This window comes from Lampetra fluviatilis, chromosome 50, assembly GCF_964198595.1.
Source record: "Lampetra fluviatilis chromosome 50, kcLamFluv1.1, whole genome shotgun sequence".
NCBI lineage: Eukaryota > Metazoa > Chordata > Hyperoartia > Petromyzontiformes > Petromyzontidae > Lampetra > Lampetra fluviatilis.
In genome coordinates this window covers 8,096,549-8,117,858 of record NC_136324.1, presented here as the reverse complement: position 1 = coordinate 8,117,858, position 21,310 = coordinate 8,096,549, and the positions used below count along the sequence as shown (strand labels likewise).

The following is a 21,310-nucleotide window of genomic DNA, read 5'->3' as shown; positions in this document are numbered from 1 at the left end:
ATCACGGCCACCAACACCAGTGACGATTATCTGAAGCGGTCCTGGGCCACCCCTAGATCGACTCGGCCTTCAAATGAGTTCCTTGCGCGACGTGTCACCATCGTCCACGAGGCGGCCGCGCGTTGTGTTTGCCGCCCGGCCGCTTGTGCGTCGTGGCGGCCTTCGTAGGTGCCTGCTGCTCGCTATGGCAGCGCCGCTTGTCCCCAACAGTCTGTTGAGGCTACACGGTGGAGGGGGGTCTCTGTTTGGTGGTGGTGGTGATGTTCCGATGGCCCGGCCCGAGCATTCCGAGTGTAACGCAACGAGACGTTCGTCATGTATGTTCGCCAAGCTCACGTTGTGTTGGAACCACGTATAAAGTGTTACTTTACTTAATAAACTACAATATATGTTTGACATTGTTAAGTCCATTAACGGTGTTTAAATTCGACGACCGTCGTAAATTCGTGGATAATAACAATACATCAACACGCACTACATTCTGAGTTGTATTGACGCTGTTAGCGGCTCTTAATTAACAAACACCGAAATGCAAATCGCATTATAAGCGACGTGTAGCCACGCAAACTCCATCCACCCCCTGCCTCTGTGTACGCAAGCAGCGAAGCGCAGTGCTTGCCCCCCTTCGCGTACAGCCGTACACGGATAATTGCGCTCGAATCGGTGAATCAGTGAACGCGCACTTTGTTGTGCGGTCACGACACGCGCTTTTGTGCGGCCGTGCAAGGCGGAGTGTGGACGCGAGGGTGATGATGATGCTGCTGCTGTCCGCCGAGGGTTGTGAGGTCGCTCAAAGAATGAACGTCGGCGCGTATGACGCAGCGCAAAATTGCACCAAGTGGTTCGTCGCACATGTCCGTGTCCGTGCATACGCGAATGAATGGGGCACGTGTTATTGTCGTGGCAACGAACAGGATATCAGGCTCGCAATTGTATTGTGTGTGTGCAGTTAATTGCAACGTCTTTGGGATTACAATGTAAGAAAGTATTACGTAATTGGTTTGTATCTATTTATCTTTTTAAATGTATATACATTCTAATTTACATGCGGGGTAATTGATGTACGGATAACATTGAGTCTATGCAGTGTGTACACGATGCGGTATTAATGATTGCGTTATTTCAATATGCATGGTGTGTACGTATATGTAACCTTGGCGCGTAAAAAGTGATTTTAGTTCGTATGATTTTGGTACGCATACTATGTGCATACTAATATGCGGTGTGTGTATCTCTCACACCTCGCGTCAAGGATTGGGAGTATACAAACGTGCGATTCATTGCCAAAAATAATGTAACATTTTCTCCACCGTGCCCATTATATACCATAAACTCTCGTCAAATGTTTTAATCGGCATCATTTACATTATTTAAACACGGCGCGGATAACGTTCGATGCAGAATACTCAATTCAGTGCTGCAGTGGTATTTAATGTTGCCTGCTCGTTTATAAATCCCTCGACCTATATTCACAAGGCGGACAGGACGTTTCACTTGTGAACACGCGGACGAGGGATGTGTTTTAATCGCTGATTTTCACGTTAACCAGACAAATCCTAAACATCGAACGCGTGGTGACAACGGATGGACCGTCATTGTTTTGGGTCAATCCGAAATTGTGACGTGCCGATTGGCGTCACTTCCGCTGCGTCACTTCCTGCGCTTGTCCTCCCTAAAATTGTCACGTGATGTCATTGTGACTGACGTGACGTCAGCAATGGGTAACAAAGTCACATTCGAAGAATTACTTTTTGGGGTTGACGATTGAACTTAATGTTACGAGTTAAACCACTTCGCACTTTAAATGGTGAACATTATTAGAAGGAGAAAAACAAGTCTATGTGAAAATACGAAACTCAACCATTGACGCAAAACTACACGTTCGTCAATGAAGTCGTGGCCTTACCAAACTAAATCTATAATATGCTGCGTTTGCGAAATTTCACCTGTTAAGTAGTATTTCCTTTTAAGACCACACATTGACCAATGTGTTCAATGTTTTGTTATATGTGCACCACTGCCAATGCAGTAGCCAGCATCGGTAGGTAATTTGTTTAAATGGATACATGCATGGTTGCTGCAATACGTTTCATAAGATACATATATATACATACATAGAGGTACATGCATGCCTCAATGCAGATGGCCCATTGACTTGTGGAATTAATGTTTATGTTTTGTTCACGATGCAGATGCTTTGCTCATTACCTGCAATCTGCCTATACAGCAATTTGATACTGTACTTTAAATATTTACACACCCAGTAAACTTGGGACGTTGGGCCAACGTTGCTTTTTAAAAATATATAGATTTAATATATTGTCAACTTAGTGACTGAAGGCATCACCGAGCCGTTGCCAATATATCAAAATTTTCATAAATACTTGAGTCAAAACAGAAGGGCAATAGGTGGTAGGATTAAAATATTGGCATTGGTTGAACTCAGTTATTGTTGGCATGAGGCAGATATTTTGTCGACCTGCAATGTGCCCCTCGAGCTCACAATATTATTTTCTACTTAGCATAAGCGCTTAAGCAAGTGCGCTTAAATAGTGAACGTATATATGTATGTGTGGCCGCGTTCTTGAGTCTCAAGTTAATCAGAAATAACAACAAAAATATGAAAATCGGCCATTGGTTACGGTTACACGACCCAAAACATGTTTTTGTTTTGGATTGACTCCAAAGTATGACGTCACAGGAAACTACGACACTTGTAAACGTCACTTCCATGCTATTCTCATCCGATGCAACAACAACAGTGTCGTTGTGGCATCGGATGACGCCACTCTTGTCAGCAAGAGTTAAACAATTACGTCACGTTGAATGATCTGAAATTGTCCAGAATCTGGCATTTAAAAATCAAAAGCTTTTCCCACACATGTATTTGTAAAGACCATAATAAGATACATAAGTTGTATATATATGCATGCATAAATACAGAAGGATCATTGGTTGGTGGACTTATTATATTTTGTATTTGGCAATGAACTAGAATTATTTTGCCGAAGTAATTATTAGTATTACTCTATATATTTACGTCATTTGATTGTTTCCAATATTTGGGTTATTTTCCGTCGATACGGAAAGTGCGGAAGATCCCGAAAATGTTTTTGCTCTTGGATTGTTCTGACAATGTGATGTCATTCCAATGTTGCTACCTCGATGCTTTTCCCAACAAAATGTATCCGCTGTCACACAATATCGCTTTTGCATTAATTATCAATTTCCAAACGTATTCACGTTCATAGCTGTATTTTTCTACCGTTTGCCCTTCCCGTAAAAAAAATTACGTAGTTATTAATGTAAAAAAAAATAATTTAATATAGGACATTAACAATTAAAGTAATTGAAATGTAATACATTTAATTAAAAAAAATAAGAAATAAACTCTGAAATTGGGCTTATAAATAAAAAAATGTAATATAAAGAATTCAAATTTCAAAATGTTTAAGTACAATTTTAAGATGTCGTTTTTTTAGATGTACGGACCCTTCACATCTGTGCAATAATCGCATCTCCTAACAAAACGTGACATCACCCCTATGCCATGGAACGCCTCGATTTGGTGGGAAAAGCGAGGAATTGAGCTAATATGACCTCGTACATTCATATGAATAGGAAATAAACCACAATAAAATGTGTATCTTCCAAAATTTCATTTCTAGGCACAGTTTTATTTTTGGATCGTTCATATTAAGCCAATATCGGCAATGCATCCCTAATTTATACACTACATGATACGATGGATCAGATGCCTATTTACACACACCGATACAGAAGGGCCAATGCTTTGTGGACTTGTGTATGACTGTATATTTTATATTATTTGTCATGAAGCAGATCCTTCACCTGCTTCATTATTTATGTTTGTGCAGTTTAATTGTTATAGTTTACAGAATACGACGATGTATAATATAACATTCTTTATGGTTGTATAATCTGCTTTTCTTAAGATATAATGATATCGTTAATTATCGTTTGCTCATTATTGTTTGGCACTTGTCACACCATCATCATTACTTTCATAGTTAAATGAATGTTTAAATTATTTTTGCGTAACTAACAAAATGTCCATTAAAAAGCGTTGTAGATGCTAAAGTTGTGACTTTTTTCATAATTATAGCATCTGGCTTCTGTTGAGTGAAGTGCAGTTGTGGAGGACCTCTGAGTAATCGTCATTCCTACTGGAAATACAGCAAAGTATAAAACCACTACAAATTAAATGCGAAATACAATTATAAAGTTACGGGAATTCTGACATGGCAACAGGTGTCACGTCGCAAATATGTATATTGTATCACCATGACAGATTATAGGATGCCAACCTTGATCATTGTTTCACGGTAGATTTTGCGGGTTTAGGCCACGTAATTATCTGGGCCATTTTGTTGTTGTTGTGGACTATGAATGGACCGTCCACCGGCTTGACACAGCCAAACAAAAAACTCCATCGCCACGCGGTGCACAAGCGGTTCGGCACGCCAATTGTTATTGTCGCAGGGTGGTGGCGGGTTTAACGACACATTTATATTTACGCGATCTAACCCAAGAAACCTCTTATGGATAATATTGGTCACGAAAGCCTACGTGTTAAAACGAAGTTGAAGGGCGATTCTCACAACCAATTTTGAGCAACCAAAGTTGAATGAGACACACATTTTGTCAGAGGTTGGTTTTTTTGTGTTAGGGCCCTGCGAAGTTTTCCACGCCCCCACGACAGTGGCCACTTCTAAATGAAGGCCTGAGGCCTATATACATAATTTTTTCCTTCCAATTTAATTCTGACATCTTAGGATTGTAGTACAGTTTTAATTAATTTACGCTTCTTATGTATTATAATTTAAGCAGTAGTTTTCGACAATTATCTTTGTAACTTTTGCAAAGTGGCTTTGCACCTTGTGGTATGAAAGGCGCTCATGAAAACAAAGAGTATTATTATACATTTTACATGGCCTAACCCAAAAAAAATCTACCTACAAATCATGATAGTACCCCTGTTAGACTAGATCTTTAATCTGCTGCTATTAATACAAAAGAAGAAGACTAGAATATAGAGGTTACTTACATATGTACCTAACTTTTTCTGGCATCTCTTTCTCTCGTATTATATTTGCACAGTTTTTTTCTGTTGATTCGCAAGTGTTTTATTTCACGACATGAAAACACCTCGCTTGCTAGTTGTGCAATATTCCTGAAGGGACCCATTACTCGTTCTCCGCAATGTTGATGCTTTTGTATTTTGTTTCTGCGCTCGTGCACCACCGCAGATCTCCATTTGTAAACTATCCGGGGGGACTGGCTAAACGGCACCATCCGTGTAACAACAAATCAAATAAACTCGGATAATCGTGGCCACGTAAACTCGCAGTGTTAAGTCAACCGTAATCGTTGTGCACCCCTCCTCGGTCCCTGCCGTGTCCACGCGGTACCTGTTGTACGTGCGTGTCCATGACATCAGTGTCTGTGTGTGTGCGTACGTGTGTGCTCGTACGCAGCTGGGGCGAGCCGAGGGCCGGGTGAAGAGGGCCAGCAGGTGTTTCACGGCACAGGCTATTGCAAGTGGTTCAACGTGCGCATGGGCTTTGGCTTCATTGCCATGACGAACCGCGAGGGCCAGCCGGTCGACCCGCCGCAAGACGTCTTTGTCCACCAAGTGAGTGCCCATCGGCCATTGTCGGGTTACCTCCCCCACCCGCTCGCCCACCCACCTGCCCCCCCTCCTCCTCCCTCGTGCCAGCGTTAATTTATTCAGCGTTTTTATTTTGAGCGAAAGGCTTAGTCTTGGTCGACGACAACCCGTGGAATTATGGGTCGAGTGTTTTTTGGTAAATTTGTGGTCGTTATTCTCTCTCATTTTCCTTGGCTCAAGGAGTATAACTTTGAATCCATTCATGGTGATTAAATGTTGGCATTAGGGGCACACAATTCCCCCTCCCCCGCACCCCCATATCAGGACTCGTGGGCCGGAGGAAACCTTGTGCCAGGGGGAGGAATAAGACAAGTGGGGGGCATCCACTTGATTCCCCACGCGAAGGCCTATGCCAACCGCGCTAGGGCCCATTCCGTCGGCCATGCCCGGGGAGCTTCCTTGTCTCCCACGTGTGCCAACGTGGGCTGGCGCCATGCACGCTTGACCGCCGTGAGACGTCGTGAATGGATTTTGTGAGTCGCCTCTCCACTCCCCCGCGGGTGCACGAGTAAGAGTTTACAAGGGCACAGCGGCGCATGCAGATGTTGCGTAGGTCTCATTATCGTGTTGATAAAATGTAGACAGCCGAGCAGGTCCCAATCGGCGTGGCAGGTTACCGCGTTGGTGGAATTGCGGGTCCAACGCCGGTGGCGTGTTCGACGCAGTGGACAGCGTTGCTGTTGCGCGTCTCGCTCTCAATCATTTGTGGCCAAGTCACTTCTGACAAAGAGCTGTATAGCTCAGTGGGCCTTACCCGGTAAATTCAAGATAGTTTAGTTTTAGTTTAACGCACGCTGCGCGAGTCACACTTTTTCGTGGTCCTTGCCCCCGCACGTCCAACTAGCACAATTGGTTATGTAAAGTGTAAAAATAAGTTCAAAATCATACAATACATACAGAAACTAAACACGCCAATATGATGCCTACACGTTAAATTGAACGACGCGGCATCATTTGCGTTCATGCGGCAATAAATGACGGCAATCTCAGGGGTTCGTCCTTCTCCCTGCGGCCTGTTCCGTTACCGTGAAATTTGACCGCCGTGCTGCAGTGCGGATTGATGGCATTGCGCGGCCGATTGTTTAGCTGTCAGTCGGGGAAGTGGGGAGGGGATCTGCAGCCGTGATGCATGCACAGCTACGTACGGATGCGACGACCGCCACGGTTAGCAGCAGCAGCAGCGACAGCAGGCTCCGTGGGGTGTCGGCCCCTTTTTCCTCTTGATTTGTGCAGGAAACGTTCAATGAATTAAAATCCTCGTTCGGACAGAAGTGTAAGCTGAGAATCCCCACCGTCTTCTCACGAACAAGATGATGCCATGGATTGTTTACCTGACCATGGGGCGTCGCGGTAGCGAGATGTTAGCTCCGTTCACAAGGTGCTGGTATGCAGGAAAGTCGTGGGTAAGTCATTGAGCTATATACAGCTCTTTTTCAGAAACGACCTGGCCACAATTGATAGCACAACAAAGTTGGAATATCATGTGGACATTTATCGCAACCAAATAATCTAAACGCACATTCTAAACGTGATGGGAGAAACGGGAGGAGCCGGAGAAAAACCCACGTGACCACTGGAAGAACACGCAAACTCCGAATATACAGGAGTCATCAGGGTCGAGGATTGAACCCACGACCTCCTGTTTACTAGGCGAGGTAGTTAACATCTTGCCACCGTGAGCGCCCATCCTCCCCATGTTCCCCCGTCTGTTGCGTTACATTTGCAGTAATGGAGGCCGATGATTAAGCAATAGCCACCGAGTGATTGAGTGACAGATTCCGGCGCTTGAGCAAAGTCTATTTTTAAAGACCTACGGCTAAATGTTTACGATCGCAAAATGTTTGTTGAGGTTAATGACTCATTCGCTATGAGAATAATAACCAGTGGCTGCTCTCAGCATATGCAAACTAAGCGAAAGTTTATGACTCCAGGCAGCTAAAAGGAACCTTGTGTGCATGAATGAAACAGGGTTGAACTATATTGAACTCAGATGCTTATAATTATTACGAATATAATGAGCCAAGAATTGTGTGTGTGTGTCACTCCACGTTGAGCAGCCCCCCTCATTAATAATCATGAACAGGTGACGTCCTCCACATGGACTCCCCCCCCCCCCCTCATTAATAATTATGAACGGGTGACGTCACTCCACATGGAGGGGCGAGGCGCCTCCTCCCCCCTCCTCAGCGTCAACTCACAACCCTCACTATAAAGGCAGAACCCTCAAGTCACGCGATCTCTGTAACGCTGTTGAGACATCGAAGTAAAAAGGACGTCACGATGAACAAGGGATTATAACATTTTAATGAAATAGGTCTGTGTCACCGCGCCCTTAAAAATTGCACGCGAATGAATGCAATGATTATCACATTGCGGTCTGCTTTTCGCTTGCAAGTTTCAGATTTACTACAATACACCCGTCCTTGGACGGGCTATAGGCTAGTAAATAAATAAAACATCTATTGTACTAATATCACGACTGTGTGGAGCGGTGGTGTAGTGATAAGCGCACTCGAACCTGCCAATTCGAATTCAATTCCCCCTCACGACCAATAACAGCGGCAAATATTTCCACCGGTCCTGGGCCTCCCCTAGGTCGACTCAGCCTTAAATGAGTACCTGGTGCGATGTGTAACCATCAGCACTGGGGAGACGCAGGCGGCCAGGCTTAGTTGTTGGCCACCCAATCCCCCGTTTGCCGTGCCGTGCCGGCCTTCGTAGGCGCTACGAGCTCACGGCGCTTGCCCCAACAGTCCGTTGGAGGTGACGCAGAGGGGCGTCTTTGACTACTATAATTAATTAAATTGTAATTACAGTAGTCGGTAACTCAACTGTGACGAAATTGGCTTTGCATCCCTTGCCCAGCTTGTAATATTTGTGCAGTCACGTGACATATCCATATTTGCGCACGTATTTATATATTGCTTAGGGTGCTCAGTGTGCCGGCTCCACCACTAATGACGTCGGCCCGGGTTTTGAATCGGTAGGGTCTGACAACAACCAATAGACGTGGGGGTTCTTGCGCCTTAATGGAGGGGGCCATGCGTAGTAGAAGTAGTCGTAGCAGCTTGGCTGCCCCCCCCCCCCGTACTGTGGTTCTCTTGTGCCTGGAGTTCTGCGGAGTTTTTTTTCCTGGAGCCCTTCTTTGTCTCTCGTCATCAGCGCGGGGGCCCCCGGGCGGGGTTGGGGAATTGATGGTGCAAGAGACCGGTTGAATCATTGACTAGTCAAGGACAAGCGAGAGGACCTCTTAAAACGACTCTTCACTTTTACTCGACAGTATTCGGAAAATTGAGTGGCGTTGGCGGCCAGTGGGGGATGGGCCCGGGAAGACAACAGGGCCTCTCGTTTGGCCTGTAGATGATTACTGGATGGGTTCAGGGTCTTCAAGGCTCTCTCCGTGTGTTTTGTTGTTGGTGGGTTTGCAGGTGGTGCAGTGGTTTGCGCGCCGCGCTACGAACCCGGCGAACCGAGTTTGATTCCCCGCTCGCCACCGACACCGGTGACGATTGTCTGAAACCCGATCCTGGGCCTCCTCTAGGTTGGCTCGGCCTCAAATGAGTACCTGGTGTGTAAACATTGCCACTGGGGAGACAAAGATGGTCGGGCATGGTGTTGGCTACCTACCCCCTGCTTCATAGGTGCTTGCTAACAGCACTTGGCTCAAAAGTCTATTAAGGCTAAACAGGGGATCTTGTTTTGTTGGTTCGGTAAAGGCATGAAATGTACATCTGAAATCGGCGGTGCCACGATCGCGGTCGGTATTTATCTCCCTCACTTGGTACGCAGGAGGTCACGGATTTGACCCCGACAATGCCGATGTATGTTTGCAGTCGGCATGTTCTACCCACGATCGAGTGGATTGCTCTCCGGGGTTCCTCTGGGTTTGTTTCCGCTCTATATTTTAATAAAACACACATTCATGCGATTTGGCTGATGCTATAAATTCCCCCGCGTGTGATGTCACTTCGATGAGCTTATTCGACGTGGCCAGGTGGCTTCTGAAAAAGAGCTCAAAGCTCCCCGGGGCTTTACCCGGTAAATAATAAAATAGTTTAAGTCGTGGAAACCTCTCTCTGTTCTAGGGGACCTCGAGGGAGCCCCCACAAGATGCTATTTTGACCTCCTCATCCACACTGGCCACGCGTCTTGGGAGAAGTGGGAGTATGCCCACACTTTACCCCACCACGAATCCCAAACCAATCGACCCGATTGTAAACACCCGCTGCTGCTGCTCTCTGTACTCCTTCGAAAGGATGAATGGACGAGGTCCACTCTGCTTTTGAACGGACAATTCAAGCGGATAACAGGGTGCCGCTGATGGCAAGATGTTAACTCCCTCGCCTGGTATGCAGGAGGCCGTGGGTTCGATCCCGACCCTGACACCTGCTGCTGTATATTTGGAGTTTGCGTGGCTCTCTCTCTCTCCGAGTGGTCACGCGGATTTTTTTCCGGTTCCTCCCATGTTTCCCTCCACATTTATAGTCAACATCGCGCTGTAAATGTCCACGTGATAAGCCACTTCGCTGAGCTATCATTCGCGATGGGCAGGTTGCTCCTGAAAAGAGCTGCGTAGCTCAGTGGGCCTTACCTGGTAAAAAGTAAAAACTAGTTGTTGTTTTTTTAACACAAATCTAAAGTGACAACTTTAATCTGCTGTTATTAATCCATCCGAAAGAAAAAGTCCACCACCACTCGCGGCCTGCCGACCTACCAACTGTACTGTACCCATCTGTACCGTCGGGTGGACAGAGGCGGGGCGGGGGGTGATGACCGCGTCGCCCGCGGCAGCAGTTGCTGATGCACTGAGTCACTTTACGAGCAATAGGTGGTAAAAGGGCAAGTTTTCCCGCGTGTCCAGATGTCCATTTCGGACACTCCGAATGATTATATATATATTGTCAACGTGAGTTGGCCCTTCGCTGGGGCCGTGGCGGCGTGTAAATCAAGCGGCATCTGTGAGTCCTAGAGAAACGATTCGCCCTTCTTTCGTGACCAAGGTGGTGAGAAACGCTCACGAAATTCCGCAGTGTGGGAACGCGGAATTTCGTGAGCGGGGGATGGTGCCACGGTGATGGTGGTGCATTCAGTTTCGTTTGAGTACCAAACCCTTTGGTATTTCCCGTAAAAAAAATAAGCTCTTTATTTATAACTTGGTAATCACAGTACCTTCAAAAATTACTCCGCTGTACGTGTGCAAAGGACGATGTTGAATCTTTTGCTCACTCGTTATTGTTGTTGTTATTGTAACTTCCCACTTCTGGGCAAAGGCCTCCCCCATTCTCTTCCATTCCTTCCTCCTTTTCCCCGGTTCCCTCTGTCCAGTCGTGGCCTCTGAACTCTGTGAGGTCGTCTCGCTGCTGCTGCTGCTTTCTGCTGTTGTTTATCGCCGCCGTGGAGTTGACGAGAGTGGTGACAGTGCCTTTAGGTTCAGCGCCTATAGGTTATTCTATTTGCCATGACATCATGCACACCCCCTGCATGCAGGGAGATGATGTTCAAAGGCGGAGTACGTGTACCGTGTGTATGTTAAAACTATTAAACGAAAGTATATATTGTTTATATTGTAAATATTTTTCGAAACGTCGTGGTTTTTTTTAATTAATTTTGAACCTATCTACGTGATCTTCTTGGTTCTTTCGGTAAAGTCACGTAGAAGGGAAATAATAAAATAATAAAAATAAAACATGATAATAAAAATCAAACATAAAATAATTGTATTATGTTTTATTTTTATTATTTCCCTTCTACGTGACTTTACCGAAAGAACCAAGAAGAAGAATCCCTGCAGTCACGAAATGCTTTAAATCGAAATCTATCTACGTGACTTTACCGAAAGACCCAAATAATAAATTGTTTATTTTACCAGGTAGGGCCCACTGAGCTGTATGGCTCTTTTTCAGAAGCGATCTGGCTACAAATGACAGCTCAACGATGTGGCTTATCACGTGGAAATGTATCGCAGCCAAACACTCTAAACGCGTGATGTTGATTCTAAATGTGGAAGGAAAAAACCAGAGGACCCGGAGGGAAAATCCACGCGAGCACGCGAAGAGAGACACGCAAACTCCAAATATACAGCAGCAGGCGTCAGGGTCTAGTTAGAACCCACGACCTCCTGCATACCAAGCGAGGTAGTGAACATCTCCTAGCCACCGTGGCGTGTTCAATGTCTTTCACCCCGGTACGAGTGTGAGCGCGCGTGCACGTGGAAAACGGCCGTCTCTGTGTGGCCAAAAGGTGGTTTTTAGTGGTGGTGGTGGTGGTGGGAGGAGGAGGAAGCTTTGTCCAAAGGTACCATGGGGCTGCTGGGCATTCCGCGTGCGTTACGTAATCGTGGAACGGTTACATAACCCCCGCGCGTGTGTGCGCGCGTGTGCACATCCAGCGTGATGTACTGCAGTCCCACGTATACGCGGGACATGTCTAAAGTGTACACACATACAAAGACAAAGGTCCCCCCCATAGGCTTAACAGACTGTTGGGGCAAGTGCTGTTAGCGAGCACCTATGAAGGCTGGCACGGCGCACGAGGGGGTAGGTGACCATCACCACGCCCGGTCGCCTTTGTCTCCCCAGTGGCGATATTTACTACACACCGCACTAGGTACTCCTTTGAGGCTGAGTCGACCTAGAGGGGACCCAGTACCGGTACAGATAACCGTCGCTGGTGGCTGTGAGCGGGAATCGAACTCGGGGCGTGGGGTCTGTAGCGCAGCGCGCAAAACACACACATGACAGCACTTGCGATGAGGTCACTAATTCAAGTAAGACTCTAAAACGAGATTTCATTTCAAACCAGGAGAGCGTTTGACATCCTCGGCAATCAGACGCATTCAACTTGTCGTCAAGAACAGGTCACGTGTTTGCTCTCCCCAAACAAATAGGATTGTTGGTACACAACCACCACCACGTATGATGAATCGAGCTAGGATGCTCGAATCTTGGGCTGAGTCAACCTAGGAGTTGCCCAGGCCACATTCAGCAGATACCGGTCGCGACTGGGTTAATGCCCGGAGGGATCGGACGAGGAGTCGCTGGGTGGGGTTTTGTGTTTTTTGTTGGAAGGTAGAAGTGAGAATTTTGGTATTTTTTTTCTGCTCGTAATCGCCCCCCCCCCCCCAGTTGGACCGTTGTACCCCCCCAACCGCAGTACGCGGTCGTATGGGGGGGGGGGCGGAACAACACCGCCCAGAGGCTGCGTCAACGATGAGACATATGGTGAGCCGAGCCTCGAAACCGGCTTGTTTGTACGGCCGTCCGTCCACCCTTCTGTCCATTCATTCATTCACCAGCCCGCCCGCCCGCCCGGCTCGCTCGGCTCGCTCGCCCATTCATGTGAGCAGCAGCAGCAGCAGCAAGCAGCCCACCCACCCCCTCCCTGCTGTGGGCGGTGGGGTTTGTTTTTATGAATTGGCTCGTACAAGTCGCCGACACTGGTGGCTGCCCCCACCACCACCACACCACCCCCACCACCACCACTACACCACACCCCACCACCACCACCACACCCCACCACCACTACCCCCACCCCACCACCACCACCACCACACCCCTACCACACCCACCACCACCACACACCACCACCACCACACCCACTACCACCACCACACCCCACCACCACCACACCACCACCACACCCCACCACCACCACCACCACCCCCACCACCATCCCCACCGCACCCACCACTTCATTCGCGTTCATAAATACGAGACTTGAGCGCAAGGACAAGCGATTCCATTACGCGCACAATGACACACACACAAAGACAAAGATCCCCCGTATAGCCTGAACAGACTGTAGGGGCAGGTGCTGTTCGCGAGTAGCACCTAATGAAGGCCGGCACGGCACACGAGGGGGTGGGTGGCCAGCACCACGCCACAGTGGCGATGTTTACACACCGCACCAGGCACTCATTTGAGGCCGAGTCGACCTAGGGGACGCCCACAACCGGTTCAGGTAATCGTCAACTGTGTTGGCAACCGTGAGCGGGAATCTTGAACCCCTTCTCGACCTCGCCCGCGTCTCCTTGAAATGTCCGCTTGAGTCTCGCGCCTCGAAACCGGGGTCTCACCGAGGGGTCTCACCGGGGGTCTCGTTCAGGGGTCTCGCTCGGGGGAACCCCAGAAATGGAACCAGACCCCCCGGCGTGGCATTGCCTGAATCTCCGGCTGATGACAGCAGCGTAGTTCCTCTGCAGACCTCGTGCGTAATCTGCCTATTTGGAGTTTGCGCGTTTTTCTCTCTGTGTCTCTCCCCCCCGTGGTCGCGTGGATTTTCTACGCAGGTCGTCGGGTGTTTTTCCTCCCCACATTCAGAAACACGCTTTGAGAGTGTTTGGCTGCGAAACATTTCCACGTGGTGATAAGCCGCTTCGTTGAGCTATCATTTGTGGACAAGTCGCGTCTGTAAAAGAGCCACATAGCTCAGTGGGGGCCTTACCTAGTCAAATTAGTTGAGTCGTAGTTCAGTCTCTCCATAGGATGACTGTTGTTGAGTTGTCACTAAAGTTGTGGTCGTTTCATTTTGCCCAGTCAGAGAGATGACCAGAATCTCAGCTTGTTCATCAAAGTTGTGAGTCAGTGGCTCTGACCGTATTGCCGTGGGGAGCCAGCATCACCTTGACGCAATGGATTTGCGCGTAATTTTTTACTGTGCAGCGTTTACCCGAATGCCTTCTGCAGCAGATGTTGCTGCTGTGCACGTGGTTGTTGTTGTGGACATGGTTGTTGTTGTGCGCATGGTTGTGGTTGTGCACGTGGTTGTGCTTGTTGTGCAGGTGGTTGTTGTTGTGCCGCGTGGTTGTTGTGCGCGTGGTTGTCGTTGTGCGCGTGGTTGTTGTTGTGCGCGTTGTTGTGCTTGTTGTGCAGGTGGTTGTTGTTGTGCCGCGTGGTTGTTGTTGTGGACATGGTTGTCGTTGTGCGCGTAGTTGTTGTTGTGCGCGTTGTTGTGCTTGTTGTGCACGTGGTTGTTGTTGTGCACGTGCTTGTTGTGCGCGTGGTTGGTGCTGTGGATGTGGTTGTTGTTGTGCACGTGGTTGTTGTGCACGTGGTTGTTGTGCACGCACCGTATCACCAAGCACGATGAGCGCGTTTTTGTTTGTCAGTCGGTTGGAACTGAACGTGAGAACAAGACGCAAAGCGAACGTCATTCAGCACTTTAAGAAACTCGTAAATCACATAACACACATCGAATGTGGACATCTCATGCGCCCCGTACTCAGTTAAACGAACACACAACACACTGGGATACTGGAAAATAATTGAAGGTGAAATGGGTAACCTCTGAATGGTATTTGTTATCACCTTGCTCCGTTTTCCTCACACCGTTTGCAATGGACCTGGTGTTCCCCTTACGATCACCCACTCCTTTTACTAACCATCTCCTTTTCATCTCACGTTTACTAACTCTTTTCATTTGACCAGGTAGAGCCCACTGAGCTATAAATACAGTATAGCTCTTTTTGGGAAGCGACCTGGCCACAAATGGTAACACAACGAAGTGGCTTATCAAGTCGAAATTTATAGCAGCCAAATATGAGAAACGTGTGATGTTGATTCTAGACGTGGGAGGGAACAAACCGGAGGATCCGGAGAAAAATCCACGCAACCATGGGGAGAGAGAGACACGCACAGTCCACATACACAGCAGGCGTCGGGGTTGGGATCGAATCCACGACCTCCTGTATACCAGGCGAGGTCGTTAACATCTCGCCATGGGGAGAGAGAAAACACGCACACTCCACATACACAGCAGGCGTCGGGGTTCTGATCGAATCCACGACCTCCTGTATACCAGGCGAGGTCGTTAACATCTCGCCATGGGGAGAGAGAGAACACACACACTCCACATACACAGCAGGCGTCGGGGTTAGGATCGAATCCACGACCTCCTGTATACCAGGCGAGGTCGTTAACATCTCGCCACCGTTTGACGCGATTCGTTTGTGTGCTTTGCTTGCGTCTATCTGCCGGCTGAGCTCCTTGCCGAGTGCGATGTGCGCTGGTGTGCCCTGGTGTGCCCTGGTGTGCCTTGGTGTGCACTGGTGCATCTAATAGATACCAACACTGGTAGGACAGAAGCAGCGCGCACTCTTGGCCGATGCAACGCAGATAGCGGAGGAGAAGAGACTCGTGACTTACCCTGAAGCTTGGTGGTGGGGGGGGGTATTTTTATGCACAAGAGTTCTGAGACAAATGCCCCCCCCCCCAAATCCCACTTCTAGATTCCTCCGGCACCATCCCCACCTCCCCCCCACATCTCTCTCTCTCACCACCCACCCACCCAACCACCCTCTGTTTTTTTTTTCAGGAATGCGAGTTTTCTTTTCACAATGGCACGGTTAAATACTAACGTTTGGGGAAGGAAACAGGGTGGAGGGTGTGTGTGGGGGGGGGGCTTTCTGCGTGGCATCCCCCTCCTCTCCCAGCACCCCACCTCCCCTCTCCCAGCACCGCAGCAAGAGATCATAGCCGCGGGCTAATCATTACCAGCGACGGGAGTGCTGCTGCTGCTGGCGGGAAGCTCGGGCAAATAATACGACGGCCGGGAGAGAGAAAAAAAGGAGATCTGCCCGAGCGTGTATAAATAGCAAGGGTGAATACATGGACATGCGTCGGTTTTGTTTTTTGAGCGGCGGTGGTGGTGGCGGTGGTGGCGGTGGTGGCACTCTCAGTGACTTGTACAATCCCAAGCGCCATCGACGGGCGAGTGGTGGGGGGGGTCGTAAGATGCCCCCCCAATCACGGTGGATGATGCGGGGACGTGCGTTTGAATCGTGCGTTTATACTCCACGCCTCCATGCGTCCGCCACCTGCGCACGGCGCGACATTCAAACTCTGGACGTCGCCGCTCGCTGCTGCTGCGGCGTCCCGTGAGAGGCTTCGCGGAGAGAAATCCTTCCGAGATCGGGGCGCTGGCGGGCGGGCGGTGGGGTGCGCATTTGTTTGGCCGGGTTCCGTCTTAGTACCGAAGGAACGCGGAAACACCCAGCGGGTCAAATCAACAACGGTTGTCCCTTTAGATGGACTTTCACCTGCGAAGATGAATTGTGGAATTTCCATCGTGAGCCCGAGGCTGCGAACAAGCACTGAGCGCCGTAACACGGAGGGGGGTTAACGCCGCGAGGGCCGTACGTATGGGCTCACGAACACTTCTTTTGTCATTTCGATGCAATTTGGTGTTTTTATTTTGTACCGCCATATACCAACCTTGCAACCCGGCGTGTACAAGATCTGCGTGCTCCACCAACCTTCAAAGCGCCGCATCACTGTCATGCGCCGAACGTGCGTTAATCCAAGACCGCCTATTTATAGATGACCTGCGGCATTGATGCCGTAATATAAATAATTTAAATATTCCCCTGCACCACGGTGTTATTTAATAGCTCACGGCTTGCTGAACGTGCGCTCTCCTGCAACGAGGTCCCAGTCTTCGGCCCATCCCGTGCTCACTCTTTGCTCGCCACGAGGGAGGTTGGCGGACGTGCCCAGAGAGTCCGTTTTTTTGGGGGGGGTATAATATCGATCTGGAAAGCCAAGTTGGCCTCATTGGTTAATATTCTGTTTTATCCGAAGATACACAATACACAACGTTTTTTCCCCGGTGCATTAAGTTTTCCCATAATGCTCCACGGCAACGCGTGATGAGGGCACGTGTACAGTTACCGCTTCTTGTGATGAACGGGGGGAGGGGAGAGGGATTTGTTCCAGAGATGATCCCGTATATTTTACACGAGGGAGATCCGTGGTTCGTGTGAGCACAACAGCAACAGACACAAGACAAAATGAACAAATGTTTCACAACCAACAAACGAGGTATTTGCCGGTCGTAAACGAAACACTCGGAATTTTTTTAAAATAAAACTGGGCAATTATATAACGTGAAGGACCCCCAGTTTAATCCAAAGCTGCTGCCTGGATTCATCCCCAGGATCTCGGTGATGCTGGTTGAGAGGCCTAGTCTCTGGTGCCAACGACGAGCCCCCCCCCCCCCCCCTCTTGTGCAAACGTGTCCCTAAAATGACGAATAAAAAGATTGTTGGGGAAAGTGCTGCACGCACGCATTCATTAACTCATTCGTACGCACAATTAGTACGTACATTTGGAGTATGACAATACATGAAACGCATGTGGGGGGGGGGGGGGGAGTGCTTTGTTCCAGTAGCAGCTAGTAGACCCCAGCAGCATTCGTTTAGCAAGTTTATCAAGCCGGACTGCTGGTGGGACCCATGAGATTGAAACCAGCGCAGGGTGTTTGCGATGCTGAAGTAAACGCTTGTGGGGAAGATTGACACATTTTTTTTAGTTGAGTCGATTTATTTTGAGATCAGGATTGCCCCACGACTCCACTGGGTGAGGTTTTATTTTTGTTTGCTCTGGCAGGGCCCCCTCGTCGTGGAGGAGGAGCGCGCTTGCCGACAGCGTGTCTTAAACCATCGGCATGAGTTTATGACGAGCGTTCCTCTCGCTGATGAGCCACAAATGTCGAGACAAGTCCAGGTTTTGCACACTCCAACAAATGCTGCCCGATCGGCATAAGTCTGGAAGGCCAATAAGCCGATCGATGAATGTATATTGAAATGTGCATGTCAGGTTTTATGCAAAGATAGACCTATTTATTTACGTATTTGATTACCCAGGATGCCACATTAGTGTGAAAAGAAACAACAATCACAAATAATGTTATTGTTTTTATTGTTGTTGTAAATGTTTTGTGGTGTTTGGATGAGCACAAGACCCCCCCCCTTCCCCCAGGAGGGGCGAGCAAACGGCTTCTTCTTGGCTGTGTTGAATGCACACGGGATTGATGGAAAAGGATGGGCCTCCAGAGGAATGGGGGTTGAATGAGAAGCCGAGGATCAGTGAATGACTCAATGGTGCCGTTTGATGTGTCCCCGTCGTCCGCGCGCGAGCCAGGAATGGCGGTGCAGGGTTGGGGGACTTGATGAGGCTTAACGCTTTTAATTATTTGGAATAAAAACAAAAGATCGGCTTAGGGGGGGTGGTGGTGTGCTTTTATTTTATATATTTATTTACTTTGTTTAAAAAAAAGGATGGCCCGAGTTGGGAGAAGAGGACATTCTGCAAATAAATTTCTAACCAAACACATCGATTTTTAAAAACGAACACCACCGCTTTGTAACGGTTTTGCTGGAGAACCGAGAGGGTTTGTTATTAACGCCAATTCTCTGCGCACGTCCAAGGAGGGAGCTGTGGCGTACGTGCGTTGAACTTCTTTCGCACCTTACACACCGCCAACCCAGCGCCACACAAGGACGTGGTTTATCTTCTTTTTTTACTCGGTTACGCCCGCACGTGTTTCCCGTGCACCCTGGCAGGGGAAGGGGGGAGGGTGTTTAAATACCTCTGCCAGAGGAATGTGGAGTTGTCACCGTCAGCCTCGTGGGGGGAGATGACGGTAATCCCCACAAAGGATTGACATTTTAAATGACCGAGCAAGACGAGGACCCCCATTGGTACTGTAAGATATTGTCAACACCATGTATTATCATACACATGAATAGCGATAATTATTCATATGATTATAATGATACATGTTTATTCGTGTTCATGCTGGAGTTTTAGTTTTTACATAACGTGTGTGTAAACTATACTAATGGTAATAATAAATGTACTCCCCCTTTCTCAATCCACTGCTGCGTGAAGGAATCCCACACCGTGAGGCATTGAGGGTGGTGTGACCATACTTCACCACGTTGGTCAGTGCATGTTTGTGTGTATATGGTATACGGTATATATATACACGTGCTGTATAAGGATTACAAATAAGCTAGCACGTGCTTTAATCGTAACATCCACAGCCTGTACTTGAGGTTAGCCGTTTCCACAACACGCGCAATAGTGATCAACGGAACAGCACAGAAGCGCTGTGCGGTCTCCTCTCGCTTCAACTGTGCGCTGTGTTTGGGGCTTCACCTTGAACGGTGCTGTTTGTTGCTGACCAACTCGGAGCTTTTTGGCCTGAGCCTCGGCAAGCCCGATTTAAAAAAAAAATATCCGTATATTATCATATTTTTTTAAGGTCACCACGCGTATGCCAATAAACAAACATTCACCGAGATAGGATAATTTTGTTTCTCCATTCGAGTCTTGTCGGTTTTTCCCGCCATTAATATTTTTTTTACAAAGGGTAATCGTAGCGCCGGTTGTGGAAACGTCCTCCAAACATACCGTGCGTACATAAAACACACGCCGTCAAGAGCGACGACGGGTTTAGGATGGCCGAGTGATAAACTGAAACATAAAGGGAGCGTTGCCAAACACGACCGAGTTGTCTTGAAATCTTAAAAAAAAAATTGGAAAACCACCACCCCCTCAACCCCTCCCCCACTCCCTCTTCCCCCCCCCCTGCCCCCGAAAAAGTCCAAGCCAAAAATACTTGGCCAAATTATCTGAAGAAAAAAAACAACAACGGTTAAAGACTCTTTCCTGAGAGTTTTTAAATAGCTGCCCCAAGTCTCAGTAATGGCATGAATGGAAAGACTTGGGGGTTGGGGGGGTTAGAGTGAGTGTGTGTGAGTGCGTGTGTACGTGGGGTCTGTGTGTGTGTGTGCGTGTGTACGTGGGGAGCGGTGGTGAAGCGGTTAGCGCGCCGCACTACGAACCTGGCGGCCCGAGTTCGATTCCCGCTCATGGCGATTATCTGACCCAGTCCTGGGCCTCCTCCCCTAGGTCAACTCGGCCTCAAATGAGTACGTGATGTGTAAACATCGCCACTGGGGAGATAAAGGCGGCCGGGCGTGGTGCTGACCGCCTGTGCCGGCCTTCATAGCTGCTTGCTGACAAGCACTTGCCCCAACCGTCTGTCAAGGCTATACGGGGGTTCTTTGTCTTGGCTTGAAAGCAGAGGGGGAGGGGGGGTGGTGCAAATGATGTGAACAGGAAAAAAAAGGGAGGCTAATCCTTTTTGTTCTACATACTTCACCTTTTCACTGCTCGCTCACAGATCGGTGAAATTCAGCATGGGGTCTCCTTTATCTGTTATTGGGTTCTTCCCCCACCCCCACTCCTCTCTCTATATATATGATGTATTTACAATCTTAAATAAATCTTTGACTTTTATCGTAATCGTTACGTTTAATACAACGCATAAGTAAAGATGGGCCATCGAAAAACATCCGAATTGGCTTTGAGTGGCTCTGGGTTTTGTTGTTTTTATCATGATGTGCTTTGAATGAATACACTTGCAAAACATTAAATACGCAGCATTAATAGTTAGACGTGGACGGAGAGTCGTTAACATCTGCGCGTACTTGCACGGTCGGAATAAGAACGCTGGCGTAATTCGCAGCTTTTCATTGACTATTTTGGCTCCGAGATGTTTCTACGGTGTGTTTCATTGCAGAGTAAACCTTTGTGCCACTCACGCTGCATTCCATGCCGTGCTCAGGGACGGACACAGAAGCGTCTCGTCAATGCAACGTGATAACGTGGTTCTTGGGCGTCCATCAGAATTGATTTCGACAAAACGACACGTGCGGTTCTAAGCATCCGTAAAATACGCTGTTTTGTTTATCTTAAATAAATGCTGAATGTGTTGACTTTTTGCTAGAATGTGTGTGTGTGTATATATACGTGTAGTCGTCGCATAACAAAT

The 21,310-nt window shown here is 48.1% G+C and overlaps 1 protein-coding gene across 1 annotated transcript in view; it reads left to right on the top strand.

Moving 5' to 3' along the window:
• Positions 1-21,310, top strand: part of LIN28B (lin-28 RNA binding posttranscriptional regulator B) — a 90,408-nt gene that overhangs the window by 7,749 nt on the left and 61,349 nt on the right. The window contains exon 2 of the mRNA XM_078878341.1: positions 5,499-5,656. Within this exon, the coding sequence (XP_078734467.1) occupies positions 5,499-5,656 (158 nt within the window). The remainder of the gene's footprint in view (positions 1-5,498; positions 5,657-21,310) is intronic.